Source organism: Pangasianodon hypophthalmus, chromosome 21 (assembly GCF_027358585.1).
Source record: "Pangasianodon hypophthalmus isolate fPanHyp1 chromosome 21, fPanHyp1.pri, whole genome shotgun sequence".
NCBI lineage: Eukaryota > Metazoa > Chordata > Actinopteri > Siluriformes > Pangasiidae > Pangasianodon > Pangasianodon hypophthalmus.
In genome coordinates this window covers 14,244,996-14,261,604 of record NC_069730.1, presented here as the reverse complement: position 1 = coordinate 14,261,604, position 16,609 = coordinate 14,244,996, and the positions used below count along the sequence as shown (strand labels likewise).

Below are 16,609 nucleotides of genomic sequence, written 5' to 3'. Positions count from 1 at the left end.
TGTGTGTTAAAAGGAGGAACAAAAAGAGCATCTGCTCTGGCACGTCCCAGGTCTCACACACACACATACACATACACACACACACACACACACCCTTTTATCTCCACTGTCATCACCCTGCCTCATTTCCCCACACACACAAAAACGAGGTGCATCACACCTCACACGATTCTCCCTTCTTTATCTTTCTGCTCATTATCATGATAAAGGTTGATAAACCAGGAGAACGGCTGAAAATAACTTCTCTACTGAATTCTTCACTAAAAGAACATTCTACAAACAAGCATCCGTCTCTGGTCTTTCAGATTTTGAACACTTAATTCACTTAATTCAATCTAAGTGCACATGTAAATTGCTAATGTTTTATGTTTCTCTTATTAAAGTGTATGATCTCTGCCAGTTGTACTTGAAGCTAGCATCAATGCATCTCAGTGCACTTAGCTAACTAGAGTACATACCACTTATGAATTATGTTAACTGAAAGTCACATCGTATGAAAAAATTAAATAACATAAATGCTATAAGACATCTAATTTCTGCAAATTACCCCTAGTGAGCTGTCCTCCCCTGCATCAGGAAGCATTAATCTGTATATTCATGCCAGGGGAGCAGAATAAATCTAATTAAATTCAATTAAATTATGCCACTCCTGTATTGGGGCTCGGCTGGTGAGCTGATTTGCGTATTTAGCATTGTGCTAGCGTTAATGCATGCTGGGCAGGATTGGCAGCGGTCTCTTGGTGTACCTCGACCTATTGTTACCGACACTCTCTCACAGCGTGTGGTAGGACATAGCATTGAAAATTAAAATGCTAAAAAGACTACAGACTAAAAAGACCACTTCTGTGCTGAAGTGTATGACTGGCGCAGAGTATGAAGATCGCAAATGAGAAATGAGGCTTTTTATAGATTCCAGTGCAGTTCTAACCTTTAAAATCCTGGATTAAAGATTAAAAGAAAGAAAGTACGTCTGGGAAAAGTCTGAAAGTTCAAACCGTTCAGAAATCAGCCAGGTCTGAATGTTAATGATTCGCATACCACCATCTTGTTGAGCGAGACCCAGCAGTCAGAGGGGAAGTCCTGCAGCATGGGCACGAGGAACTGAAGACAGCCGTCCCAGTGGCACAGCAGCAGCATCATAGCGATCAGGTTGAAGATGCGCATCACGGCACTCGCCAGGTCGTAGGTCATGTGGAAAATCTACAAGGAAGCACAACACAGCGCTCTATGAGTGCAAGACAGGCAGCGAGCCATGTTAAGCCTGTACTATACTCTACATCTGAGCTTCTCAAATGTTTCAGAGCCATTTTAATTTTAAGAGTAATCCAATTATTCAAATATTAGTCTCTGTAGGCAGATGTGTACCATCATATTTATTTATTTATTTATTTATTTGAGCTATTAGAGCTTTTTATTCCTGAACTTTCCACCCACAGAAACCAAACCAGTTACAGCGTGTTTAAAATTTTAATATTTTTTTTTGCACCATATCACTTTTTCTAGTTTTTTAAATGATTGAGCTTTAGACTAGAAAATGAACAACATCCTTCATAAATCATATTAGTATATGAACATTTGTTCATTCATCTTTAGTAACCATTTTATCCTGGTCAGGTGGATCTGGAATCTATCCTGGAAACACAAAGCGGGAAAACACCCTGGATAGGACGCCAATGCGCACACACACACACACACGCACACACACACACACACATGCACACACTCATTCATATCTAGGGCCAATTTGGCATAGTTAATCCATCTACTTGCATGTTTCTGGGAGGTTAGAGAAACCTGGTGAACCCAGAGTAAACCCAGAACATGTAAAACTCTGCAGACTGTAACCCGAGCTCAGGTTCGAACCAGAACTGGAACTGTGAGGTGACAAGAACTACCTTTAAACCAGTTCAATTTAAATATTAAGTTATTAGGCCCACACTCTTTAAGACAAAGCTGTTAGAAAAGGTATTCTTTATAGCAATGCCATTTCTGTGTTTCCTAAAGAGCATTTCAGTCCATGACTCTTTAAGCATTTATACTAAACGAATAATCATTTTCCATCAGATCATTCCATATTATGATAACATTTATAGTGGGATTTTTTCAGTTCTCTGTGACACAGACAAAAAAGATCCATCATGGATAAATAAGGTTCTTTAGGAAACAAAAATAAATGTTCTACTATGACATAACAATACAGAAGCATTTCTGGCACCGTTCATTTTAAGATTTTCAGTTTTGGGGGGAAACAATTAAACCTAGAACCCAAACGCTTCTTTGGTTTTAGATTTTTTTTTTGAAAGGAACAAAGAATGGAAATGTTTTGAACTAAACAGTGCAAGAGGCAATTCAGTTCTTTCATTTCATTTGCTGTATCTATTTTAAAAAGCATGACCTTTTTATATAGCCTGTTCTAAACACATAGATCAAATATATGATCATTAAAATCAGAAAAAGTCACATGGGTAGTAGAAGACTTTGTAGTAGGTATCCCTCTGAGCTCTGTTATCCCATGTATATTTATGTGATCTAACACTTTCGTTTTTTCTGTCTCGCTCTAAGCAGTGAAATGAGTTTGTGTGTGTGTGTGTGTGTGTGTGTGTGTGTGTGTGGTTGTGTGGCCAGAGCCAAACAGAAAGCAGCGAGTGAGCTGAAAAGCTGCAGCGTTATTTCTGAGAAACTTTGAGAAAAGTTTTACATTACATTACTGACTGGCTGCAATGCCAAGGGCACGAGCTCACACATGCTCTTCCCCTAGCTCTGCTGTGTTTTCGCCCTTTTGCATAGAAACAGACATATAAAGGTATCACTTTTTGAATCCACGACCTTGTATAGCAGCCTTGGTGCTACTTCATCTAGCAGCTTTTTCATATGAGAATGTTTCCACTTCTTATGAGCTCTAAATGATCTGTATTGCTGTACTTGCTACAAATTGCGTTTCCTCTCCCATGTATTACAGTGCGCTTAAAAACCCGAAACAAGAATGAGAAATCAAAGTTATGATACACTACATCTTAAAACTAGTTCCTTTGGAAAATGAATGCTGTGATGTTCTTGTCTGTGGCTTACTTTCTATATAGGCTACTTATCGAATTTTGTTTATATACCAGCACTATTGAATGATTCTGATTGGTCAGAAGGTGTTGATTAATTTCCTCTAACAGTAGCTCTGACAGTAGTGCTGGCTGCAAGGTTTATATCAATGTGCTCTTTGAAATATGTTCTCGTTTCTATAGTAACTACTTACACAGAGACGTGTGAATGTAAATTGCATTTAAAGTCTTGTGTAATTGTTGATATGATATTTTTAAAAAATGGGGGAACAAAAGAAAATATGCATATTAAAAATATGCATACATTTAGCATTTATGGAAGGAGTCTCCAGTGTCAGTCTCCAGTACTTTGTAACAATCAGAGGTAAAGCTGTGACTTTTCCAGCATGAGTCTTTACTGGGGCTTTACCAAAACATGACAAGCTTTGTCTTATTAACTTCATGAGACAGAATGAATAAATTAAATTAATTAATTAATTAATTAATCGGCTATCGAATAAAAATTGTAATCATTGGCAAATTGCCGTGGTGTAAGAAGAATACATCACATTATAACATGCTGTTATTGGAAAATAATCAACTTTTTTTGCAACAATAACAGTAACTCATGACACTCTTGATGATTACTTTACCATATAGAGTATTTCCTGTACATTCCTATATTTCTTCCTTAATACAGTTTGTGTTTGTCTTAACAAAGTGATGAATGTCAGACAATGACAAATTATGACATAACAACCGTAGCTGGTCTAGCACGTTTGTGTTAGCACAAGTGATCCAACAAGATAAAGGAAGCATAAATTAAATCACTTAATGCAACCATTTTGCACCCAACAACACACAGGTTATACAGAGTGTGTTTATCATGCAGCTGTAGATTAGTGCCAAAGTGTTCTGCCTTAGCCTTTTACATTCTCTGTGGTCTCCTCAAGAGCTGTGCTACATTTGTGTGTATTGACTGATGCTCAGGAAAACACAGAGTGATTAGAGCTGATTAATCTAACATCGCACCATCAAGCATCCATCAGACACAGGACATTTGTTACCACACAACAGCACTTATCAATCAATGATGCCCTACATTTACTCACACCTCCCTGACGTAGTGAAACATGCACAGCCCATACAAACAGCTTAGCCATATATATCTTTCAACCTCTCCAGAATTAAATAATCATCCAAACAATTGCAGTGTTTGCAAACTGTTTCTCCTGATTACTGAAATGAATGTAAGCAGGTCAGGAGGGAGCTGATGAATCTACTGCAGAGGTATAATCAGGCTTCAGCAGGTTGCCTTCGCTGACTCCGAATACAAATAAGTATACACTTCAGCATAAAAAAAAACAACTCCACAGGCCCACTGCTATAAAGGTGAGAACATAATAGTGCATACTCAGTTTTAGAAACAACATGATGAATTGCATAATTCCCAGAATGAATCAGAGCCGCACTGAAAAGTCATCAGCGAACTTCATTTGACACTTTAAAGGAAGATAATTGCACAATATATTTTAGGCACTGCAGGTGATAAACTAGTACGTCTGATTTGTGCAGTTCTTCACTAGGCTGTAGCACAAAAAACACTTTAGCACCAACATATATTGTAGATGTACCACTACCGCTGTATGTACTGTACATACTTTGTCTTTACATACTTTGTACACACTGCAAATATATTGTCTTCTCTATCGTTAATTACAGAATCATAATTATTTGTTATTCCATGAAATGAAATATGTTTCTTTTCTGAATATATCTCAACCACGCGTTGGTTCTAACATTTTAAATGCTAGCATTTGGTTACCCTCAAAAGGGAAAAGGAAGATCGTTGACATTGCCACAGCCGGCTTTGGCCGGGAGCCAAGAGAGCAACATTGGCCGTTGCTGGCATACTCTCTCCCCTCTGTCAGTGACACTAGCCAATCATGGGAGTCTGTGAGCTAATGTATGCAGAAGAGGGCAGATAGCGCTCTCTTCCGAGTGTGTTATGCTGCCCTGTGAAAAGATGCAGTTGGCTGGCTTTACGTGTCTCAAAGGAAGTATTAGACTTCACTTTTCTGGTTGCTAGCTGCAGTATGAATGGGGAGAGCTGGCTAGCGAGTGGGAATTGGCAGGAGCATTACTGACATCAATAATCAATCAGAAATTATTACAAACTTTATCAGACTTACTGTATGTGTGAGGAACTCACACTTAGCTCGCAAGGTTTTCCACAGCATTTTACACAAATCTGTCGACTGTAGACAAGGAAAAGTCAAAAGTGTGTAACCCAATTTTGGCCAAAACTCTTTTTTTGGCTGTTTGCCAGAATTTAGCCACAGTGACATCCGAAGGGATTTCCCAGATTGCCACACATTTGAGCTGATCGCATTTAATTGTTAGATTCCTCAACCATAAGTTTCTATAAAAATGTGTGTAGTCAGTAAACACGACCTCCATTAATTTGTGTTATCAAAGCAACTTATTTTAATCATGGTTCTAAATCTAAGGCTTTCAACTATTAAGTTCTTAGTAGTAACTTATAATTCAACAGAAGTCATTTAAGTAGCTTATCCGTTATCGTAAAGCACCTTGGACGGGATGCACACACACATTCACACCTAACCAGAAACCAGAGAACCTTGCGGAAACCCACACTGACACCGACAACTTAACCACAAATAAATTAGGAATAATAATCATAATAATAATAATAATGCTGCATATTACAGTTAATCATCATTGAAGTGGTGGTCATATGATGGTCTCCTTCCATTGAAAAGGGCAGAAGGGTGACTGACAAATATACCAGCAGATGGCTGCTGTCAGTAAGAATACACAGACAGGTGTAAGTGTACCTGATAAAATAACAACACCATATTGTATTCCATATAAATTGCATCCTTCATCCATTTTGTAATATTCAAATTTCTGCATTTTCTGCACAATCCTGTGTTCTGACTCACTTCTGACTCACCAACCTGAATCACCTCATCAGCTATTTGTATTTATTCTGTTTCCTCTTTGTAACTCCATATGTTATAACCACCTTTATTACATCCTGCACTGTCTGCTGGCTCGAGTGGCCAATCAGAGGTTCTCAGAGGTCAGAGCTGAGTGTCTGAGCGGAAGGGAGGAGCGGAAGGCTCTGGGTGGCGGGACACAGGATTATACAGTTAAAGTAATTACAGCAGAGCACAGCCCTGCCACTGCGCTCTGAATGATAATCACTAATGCCACCGAATGAGTCCAGCATGTAATTTACCAATTTACTGGAGACCCACGCTGAATTTAAAAAGCGAGAGTTCCGCATTCTCAGATAGCTCAAAACGCCTCAGTAACTGAAAACTGTTAAGATTACATCCACGTAGAAAATGAGTCAATTCAAAATTTATGCAGTTATGTACCTGTGTTATATTCTGTAAGGCTCAACTACTGGGTCATGTCGTGTTACACAGCCTTCTTGCTTCCAGGTTTTCCTCACCGCTGCTGCTCTCGTTTGATCGCTGTTCACACCTGCTTGCTTTAATTAGCCTCAGTGTGTCTTGTTTACATGTATATTAATGTTAATGCAATGCCATTATCTGTATCAGTTTAGAGTGCTCCAAATGTGTGTATTCAAATTTAAACCTGAAGTGGACATGACCTTAATTAAAAGTTTCTTTTTGCTTTGTATTTTTTATCTATTTTTTTTTTTATTTTTTTAACTTATGAACACTATCACTATGTCCTTGGAAACAGAAAAATGCTGGGAAAAATCAGAGATAGAAATGCCAGCACGGTCAGCATGGTGTATAAATTGTGGTCCTGACAGTTCCTCAGCCTCAGCTACATCACTCCAGTTCATAATTGGTCTCAATTAGAAATGTGCATGGGACTGTTTTCAATCCTGCTCACGCAGTTATTACTTTGTATCTGGCTGCATTTTTTTTTAAATAAATTTAGGCGGTTCCATGCTATATGGCCAAAACTTTGTGGACACCTGACCATCACATCCATGTGCTTGTTGAGCATCCCATTCCAGATTTAGCCCCCCCCCCCCCCCCCCCCCCCCCCCTGCTCTCATAATAACCTCCGCTCTTCTGGGAAGGTTTTCCACTAGATTTTGGAGCATGACTGTGGGGATTTGTGTTCATTCAGTCACAAGAGCATTACTAAGGTCAGGTACTGATGCTGAATGATGAGGCCTGGGGTTCAGTCAGCGTTCCAGTTCATCCTAAAAGTGTTCAGTGGGGTTGAAGTCAAGGGTCTGTGCAGGACACTCGAGTTCTTCTACTCCACACTTGGTAACACATGTCTTCATGGACCTCCGTTTGTAAACAGGGGCACTGTCATGCTGGAACAAGTTTGGGCCCCTTAGTTCCAGTGAAGGGAAATCTTCATGGTACAGCATACAAAGTCATTCTAGACAATTCTGTACTTCCTACTTTGTTACAACAGTTTGGGGAAGAACCACATATGGGTGTGATGGTCAGGTGTCCACATACGTACAACATATAAACAAACTAGTAGCCAAATTTAAACCACCATGACGCTGACAGGGCAGTTACTAAGGATGAATGAATGACTGCTGTAAATGCATGGCATAACACTGCACGTTCATGTTAATGAACATGGTCTTGCTTTGTCTTGTGAGCTTCATATCTAACTGCTCAATGGCACCTGTATGAACGCAAAAACCTCACACTGGCGTGACGTTTTTGCTCAGACAGCGAGACTCTAGTCCTGATGCACATCTCTGATCTCAAAAGACAGTGCATATCCTACTCATATCTGTATTTGTATTGATTTAGGACACACAATCTGTTCATTCTGAATAATGTATTTGTATTTGAAGTTGCTAGTTTATTCAGTAAATCAGTTTGCATTTACAGTCAATGGCTCTGCTATCAGGTAAATCTACCATGTAGGTATATAATTACTAACTGTAGTCCATCTGTATGTATGCTATATAAAGTGGAAAAGGACCACTACTGGTAAGAAGATATTGTATCATCAGCATGACATGGTTCTGTTGTTTCTTTTCAACACTGTATTTATTTACTGTCCACTTTATTAACCATGCCTACACTGTTAGTCTGCATTGTAGGTATACAGTTAGAGACTGTAGCTCATCATGCATTTTCTAAGCACGGACTGTATTAATCATCCTCTACCTTTCATCAGCTTCAGTTTCTGACTGTTGCTGGCTGGATATTTTTGGACTGTGGACTGTTTCTCAACCCAGCAGTGAAAGTGAGCTGTTTAAAGTCCCTGAAACGCTGTTCCAAATGATCCACACCCACTAACATACCATATTTAACATACGGTATTTAAGACTAGTGATCCTTGCTCCTGTCTCGCAGTTCTCCTTGGTTCCTAGCCTTGCACTTTCAGAAAAACGAGTACAAAAATGTACCTTTACTTCGCGTCTTTTGTACCTTTAATTTGCATCTTTCACCTGGAAATGTGTATGTAGTGTTCCTTTAAAGAAGGATTTAAGATTTTTACATTGTTTGGTCTGTAATTGCCTTTTAGAGTAAAGCTTTAAAGGTGCATTATATGCATATAGATAAAAGATATAAACGTACAAAAGGCGTATGCTTTGTCAGTTTGAACATGTTATGGATTTGCCTCTTAAAACTGAATGTGACCTCTGCTTCAACTAATATTTCTGAAACAGCTAAATTACACCCACCTCACGGTTCCATACATTACACTGAGTGGAAATTAAAGCTATTCTGATTGTTACTATACAGCACTTCTCAAATGGGTTATCATAGTTTTATGCAGCATCAAAATATCAATAAGATATTTGAGATCTACAGCCATATTTGCCTACAGGTTTTATTTTAGCCACAATTCTTGGATTTTACTCAAATAGTGATTATCAGCACTGGGTTGCTCTGACTGCTGGCTCTGAAACATGACTGATGAGCATCAGCTGCTTGCCAGCACCATTTCTAAAACAAAATGTTTTGTTCAGCTCAGCATATTGTCTGGTTTAACAGTGAAAGAGGTTTTATATAGCCAGAGGCATCACAGTTGAGTAACAAATGCATTTTTGTATGTTGTAAGATATATATTTACTTTCATATTTATTTATCAGACAAAAAAATGGACCACTACAGACTTATTAATGCACAAATGCTGTAATTTTTACAGTGGAAATTTACAATACCGCCCCATATTACAAATCTATAATAAATTACAGTAATATTGTGGTGCATTCTGGGATGTTTAACCATTTCCAACATATTTTCCAACAGATGATCCTGAAAAATATTGGAAATGATTGACTGTTTTTGCCTTGTCTGTCTTGATGCCTATTTGGACATGATATGCACTAAGTTAATCAACAACTTTACATCACTGCACTATGCATGTTACTGAAAAGCTATGTATGAGCTAATGTTAATTAATTTAATGTAAGGATATGTAGTACGCTAATGCTAGTTAAACAGAAAGTACGTTTGTGTAGTGTTTCACAGAAATGTATTCAGAGCCTTATATATTGTTATGTTGTTCACTAGGCTGATGCAACTCATTTCATGCTATGTATTTGTCTTTAGTTACTACACACTTTTAAATTGAGGATGCTAATAACAACAGTTTAGTCCATTTTCCACCTTGGGGTCACCTGAGACGTGACTGTTGTTGCAGGAAATTTTTATCACCCGTTATTTTTAATCTAATTCTATGCACATAATCTTGAGTTGAAGTATTTTTGTGCAGCACACAGTTTTCATGCTATATTTTGTTGTGTAAGCCCATAATCTAAACAGTACATGGGCGATATTTCAGTCTGTAGCCTACTGCATGAGCGATCGAACGCTCTGGCATTGGTTATAATCCAGCCACTGCACACCACATGTTCACATCACACGCCAAGTCACCTGATCACAAACACGTCTATACACAATGAGCACTACTGTTTAAGCCATGTTTGTGTAGCACTCCTTGTCTAGCATCTGTTGTAATTGTTGATTGCTGTATCCAAGCCATGTTCATGTGTATTCCATGCTTGTCTAGTTTGTGTTGAAGTTATATAGCCCAAGTCTTTTTTCATATATGTTTCACTCTTAATAAATTACTCTGCACTTGCATCATCTGTAATATTCATTAAGCATTAGACATGTTGTAATAATTATGAAAATACATGACACTTTATAGCTCTTATTATGCATTATGCATAGTCAAACACAATGCATGGTAAGTAGTGTTCATAACGCATTATCCTGTATAATCAACACCAAAGAACCCAAGTCGTACCCTATATAGTGCATCATGAGATTTTTTTTTAGTGAATGATATCGCCGTGATTATCATAGACTTATCTTTAAAGATTTTGAAATAACTTTGGAATTCAATTACTCGTTTTAAATAATAATTTGCACAGGAGTGTGTCTAAGACTAAACTTAATACAGGAAGCAAACTGAGGCTAAAATGGTATTAGTGATATAATGTGTTATAAACATTACTTATAATGGAATCTGTTACCAGTTTATAAATGCATTGTAAACATCGCTATAAAGTGTAGTGCCTCTTCAGAAATAATTACAACAACGTTGTATAATGTTATGAATGTATTCATAGGTCATTATTCATATGGCCTTCACAGAAAGTGTTACGAAAATGTTTTACAGAACACCTGATATCTATTAAATCTGTTTCAAAAAGCCCATTTGTATTTGTATTCCTTTTGTAGTCCATAATGAACGAGGGAAAATGTCTAGTCTCTGTGCTCTCACATGCTCTGATGGTTCATTGCAGGCAAATGACCAGTTACTGGATAATTATCATTGGCGGTCTCTCATTATTGCATTAACGGTGCCTGCTTGATCCGCCCCTGGTGCTTTAATTGATCCAAACATGTTGACTTGTGTGTTGTGCTGCCTAGGAGTAGCACTCAAGTATATCTAGGGATTAGAATAACACTAGGGAGACATAAACAGCAATGACAGCAGCCATGCAGGGTCTCGGTTGCCAGAATACAATGGGCAAAAACAAGTGTCTGACTGTGGCATTACACAAACGGCACACTGCACTGGGCAAACAGCCTAGTTTCACATTCAGACCAAACGGCCAGTGGGACACTAGTGCAAGTCTCAAGGAGGTAGTGAGGACAATGTTTCACTATCTCTGAAAGCATTGTGAACAATATTATTGTTATTACATAGCAGTGACTCAAGGGACTATATAAAGATAAAAACCACCAAATTCAAGCACAGTCGATCTCTTCATGCTCTCTCTCACTGCCTGACTTTCGACCTTAGAAAAAAAGTTCATCATCTCCTTTTTCCCCTTTTTCTTAATGTAACATCACCTTCACCTCATCTGCTAAACACTAAGAATAGGCTCATGCCTCTGCAATCAATAAATCATCAATAACTTGTCTGTCTTCTTTATTCTATCACTTGATTTGTCCTGATTGCAGTCCTTGTCACATTTCTCTAATTACCTCTAATAATTGTGACTATGACTTGCAGTCACAGTCACACACAGTGTACTGTATATATTCATAGTGCACTGACATTCAGTGATTGTACTCTTTATGCAATATCATAAAAAATGTTATGGTGCATCATGATTACGACTTCTAAAGTGTTGGGCCATATAAAATATAATGGGTATTGATTTTCAAACACATCAGCAATGTATTTGACCTCTGTATGTTCTTTTCAATATGAAATCACAGCAGTGATAGGAATACAGAAATAATGTATTCCAACAGTTATCCTGCTGTTTGGTTGGTTGAATTGAATGAACGTCAGACATATTGTCCCTTGTGGCAGAACCACAGTTACTCGTGTGTAATAACAGACGCCCTAATGAACACTTGGACTTTTGGCTGCCTGTAAGTTCTGGCCTTAAATAATAGATATTGAGATGTTGTTGATATTGTGATAGCTTTTTAAATAAATTTGATTAAAAACTCACTGGAAGCAGCTGATATGTCAGTGAAATTTTGTACTTAAGCTTTTAAAATGGTAAAGCTTACAAGTTGCTTATGTTTTTGTGTGTGTGTGTGTGTGTGTGTGTGTGTGTGTGTGTGTGGAAATGTCCAGGATGTACAATATCACAATTAACATGTTAGAAACTTGTCAAGGGAGTCCATAAAACTCAACATGAATTAATAACCTTGTTTGCTCTTACTGTACATTGTACCTTTTCTAAGTATTTAGAGAGCAAAATGAACGGGAGTTGTTTATAAAATCCTCTGTACAGTGTTTTCTTCCTGCTTGCAATCAAGGACATCTTCAGAAGGGAGTGATGTGAGGGAATGTGATATAAACTACACTCTTATGGTGCTCACATTGTACAACACAAAGAAATATTACTACATGATTCTATAAATGATTCTACATTTACTAATGATGAGTCCTCATTTATTAACCTGGATACAAATTTATACATAAATCATTCACAGGAGCAGTTATACAAGAAATGTGAGATTCATGAAAATTAGTTTGAAAAAATGTTTGTGTGCAACGAGAGCTCCTGAGTTTGTGTTTAAACATACCAATAAGGAGACTCGTGCTGAGTTATATATACTGCAGTGCAATTTTATATATGCATTATTTTGTTACATAAGTTTAAATAGTTTATTTACTTCAATTGCAGGCACAGATTTAATGGAAATTTTGTGAAACTTGGTCATATTATCAGTGGTTAAGGCGTTGGACTACTGATCAGAAGGTTGTGAGTTCACATCCTGGCACTACCACTGCTGGGCCCTTGACAGTTGCAATAAAAATAATGACATAAACGTAAGTTGCTCTGGATAAGGGTGTCTACCAAATGCCGTAAATGATGCGCTGCAGTGGCTGAGCTGCATTACTGGAAGATTTGGCGCATACCACATTTAGATGGCAGTCTTTATAGTGATCATTTTGTCATCATTACCTCTGTGAGTTTTGCATTTTTATGTAGTTTTATATTTAGAGTTACTGAATGTAAATTAGCTGTGTTGTGAACAGTAATTTCATAATGTACAAGTGACTGGCATTTATTAATATACATACATGAGTATGAAAAAGTTGCATTATTGAAACTTTTATAAATCTGACAGGAGTTTTTAGCTTGGTTTGGTTTATAGAACATCGACACACAACTTTGTTAAAGGTTTATACACGAGGCCCAGTGGCTTTCTGCAGCCAGTTCCTGCACTTGGTGTACTAGATCCATTTGTCCAAAGGCATTAGCATTTCAAAACATTTCTCCTGGTTGCTGACGATCGTCATTTTCTGTTAAACTGAGACGTGTTAATGTACCCCTACCCCTTCCCTCAGCTTTAAACCAACTTGAATGTTAGTCTAAAGTGCCTTCATGACACTGGGTTCTTTAAGATGGATTCTTGCTCAGAACTAGATTGAATGTGGGCCTCTGAAAGAAATCGCATGTGTTTGTAATCTGTTTTATATCCAAACAGCAGCCTACCTCCTCCCACTGGTGTATGTAGCGGATGAGCCGGGAGAGTCTCAGCAGCCTCAGCAAACTGAGGATCTTCGTGAAGCGAACGATGCGCAGGGCCCGGGCCGTCTTGTACATCTCCGAGTCTATTCCTTTCTCCACAATGAGAAAGATGTAATCCACAGGGATGGATGAGACAAAGTCCACCACAAACCATGTCTTCAGGTACTTTTTCTTGATGGTCTTGGGATCCAGGATGATGTCGGAGTTGTCTTCGATGATGATGCCTGTGCGGAAATTGAGCACCAGGTCCATGAGGAAGAAGGTGTCGGAGACAACGTTGAAGATGATCCAAGGCGTGGTGGTCTCCTCCTTGAAGAACGTGATACCTACTGGAATGATGATCAGGTTGCCCACCATGAAGAGAAGCATTGTAAAATCCCAGTAGAACCTGGAGGGAAGGGAGAGCAGGAGACAAAATAAAACAAGACAAATGATCAGTGCTTGTATGAAAAGTCCAAAAAGTGATTTTTTTAACCCTCCAACATGATCAAACACACAATGGTGTAATATTTATATACTCATGAAATCTTCAGTTAACTCAGATCACTAAATCTCCAGGAGCAAAGCTTTGGACATCTGGATTAAATACTTGCTACACCAGCATTTGATTTTTAAACTTGGCCTAAAGGAAGGGTAGTTGGTTGTAAGAGTTCCACTGTTTCTCACAGTCACACAGGATTAAAAATAGAATAAATAATGGAACACAGTTCTAACAAGATGACAGTTATATATATTCTTATCAATACAAGCTTGAGAATGTGTCATATTGTCTTCTTTGAGCTAAAGAACTTTCACATATACATATCTTTGTTCTGTGTATATCAGCAAAAAATTATTTTGGGGTTTAGACCGTTCACATTTTTACTCTGTTTTTTTTCTGAATTGCTCCTTGTGCCTTCTGGAACCTGAAATTAAGATGTATGTACGTCAATAATAATTTTTTTAAAAATACTAATTTTGTAACATTATAATTATGTTAAATTTAGACAAATGTGCAAGGTGGTCAGCAATGACATTTGTAATAGTGTTATGATTGTACTGGCAGCAAAACAAATCTCTACACACTCCCATTTTGTTTTAATTAACTCCAATATTCAGGTCATAAAACTCTACACATTGACTTAGATTTGCCCATTTATTCAAATAAATTAACATAATATAATAAAAGTTATATACTATATGGCCAAAGGTTTGTGGACACCTGACCATTACACCCGTATGTGTGTCTTCCCCCAAACTGTTGCCACAAAGTTGGAAGCACACGATTGTATAGGATGACTTTGCATGCAGTAACATTATTATTTACCTTCATTGGAACTAAGAAGCCCAAACATGTTCCAACATTACAGTGTCCCTGTGCACAAAGCGAGCTCCATGAAGACATGGTTTGCCAAGGTTGGTGTGGAAAACCTCGAGTGGCCTGCACAGAGCCCTGACCTCAACCCCACTGAACACCTTTGGGATGACATCAGTGCCTGAGCTCACTAAAGCTCCTGTAGATGAATGGGTACAAATCCCACAGCCATGCTCCAAAATCTAGTGGAAAGCCTTCCCAGAAGAGTGAAGGTTATTATAACAGCAAAGGCAGGATTAAATCTGGAATGATGGATCACAGCACATATGAGAGTGATGGTCTGGTGTCTGCAAACTTTTTGCCATACGGTGTACACTGACTCTTTCCAAAAATATGAACGATGAATAAAATCAAATGAAATTGCTATCAGATACATAATTTGTGCTACACTCAAAAACATTGTGCATTATATTTCTTTGAAAGATGTGCGAATTTTAAAAGAAATCAGTAGATTTCAATATATATTATAGGTTTATTTACAGAATAAGAAATGAATATGATGTGCCCCTGAAATAAAGACAATTACAGTACAATGTACACTTCTGTACACGGGCAAAAAAAAAAACCTGGCGAATATTAAGCTTTTAATGGTCTTAACAAAAAAAATCATTGGTCAGGAAATTAGCAAGAATTAAATAAATGCCCTCCTGAGAGCTCCTGTGTCTCCATTTGCTGGTTTACTTTTGCTGCAGTGAACTGTTTGTTTGGGGAAAAGCTAGAAACAGGGAAATCCACTTATACAGTCTTCTTGTATGCAAAGGTCAAATCATGATAATGATTCAAACTAATACATTTCTGGGTGTATAAAATTTTCCAAAAATATCTTCTGGGATTATTTTTTTTCTTAAAAGTTTAGTCATTATATGGTTTTCTGCCACACCTGATGCAGCCCATCAAGCTCCACATGCCTTAAACATTTAAAGAAATAAAAAGGAAAAGCTCCCATACTAACTTCCTTTATCTATCTGTTTCATTCTTGCTAATTTCCTGACCAGTGATTTGTTCTTAAGACCATTAATAGCTTAATAATTTGCCATTTGGGCTTGGCCCTTATTTTATTTATTTATTTATTTTTTTGATAGAGAGATAGCCATACCTGATGCAGCCCATCAAGGGTCTGATATCAAGCTCATAAACTGAACCAGGATTGATAGAACAGGGAGAGATCTACAGTATTAGTTTAATTATTTTTATTTTTTTTTATGCCCAGGAGTGTAGCTAACCTGCTGTATTTTCTGGTTTTGTTTTGACTATGCATGCATAACCTGAAATGACCCTTGCAGCAAGGTAACTCTACAGTGTTTGTGTGGCGCTGAGGGAGCACGTGCGCCGGAGCGTCTGCGGATTGGCGGAAGTGACGCGTTGGCGTGCGGCGCGTGGAGAGAGCTCAAGGTCACCGCTTGCACTCCCGAGGCGCACTGCTGACTCATAACTCGAGGCTGATGTAATCCGGGACCACAGTCGCTTCTTGGGGCTTATTTATTTTTCTTAAGGTGCGATGACGTAATACTTAAGGAAGATCAAAGAGAAATGTTCAAACGTCTCACTCATTGAAGAGGAAACGTCACAAAAAAGCGCACGCGTCACTGCACGCGGTAAAAGACGGCCGCTCTAACTTGTGCGTCATAACTGCACGTGACAGCGAGAAGCCACGGAAGGAGTAAAATCGCAGCTCTCTAACACACACACACACACACACACACACACACACCTGTGCATTATGCACCAAGAGTCATTGGTGTGGACACCTGAGCCAACAGCACTCAA

The 16,609-nt window shown here is 38.2% G+C and overlaps 1 protein-coding gene across 1 annotated transcript in view; it reads right to left on the bottom strand.

Annotated features, from left to right (window-relative positions):
• Nucleotides 1-16,609, bottom strand: part of LOC113533567 (potassium/sodium hyperpolarization-activated cyclic nucleotide-gated channel 2-like) — a 71,762-nt gene that overhangs the window by 45,230 nt on the left and 9,923 nt on the right. The window contains exons 3-4 of the mRNA XM_053227676.1: nt 13,453-13,876; nt 1,039-1,200 (exon numbers count right to left, since the gene is read on the bottom strand). Of these exons, the coding sequence (XP_053083651.1) occupies nt 1,039-1,200; nt 13,453-13,876 (586 nt within the window). The remainder of the gene's footprint in view (nt 1-1,038; nt 1,201-13,452; nt 13,877-16,609) is intronic.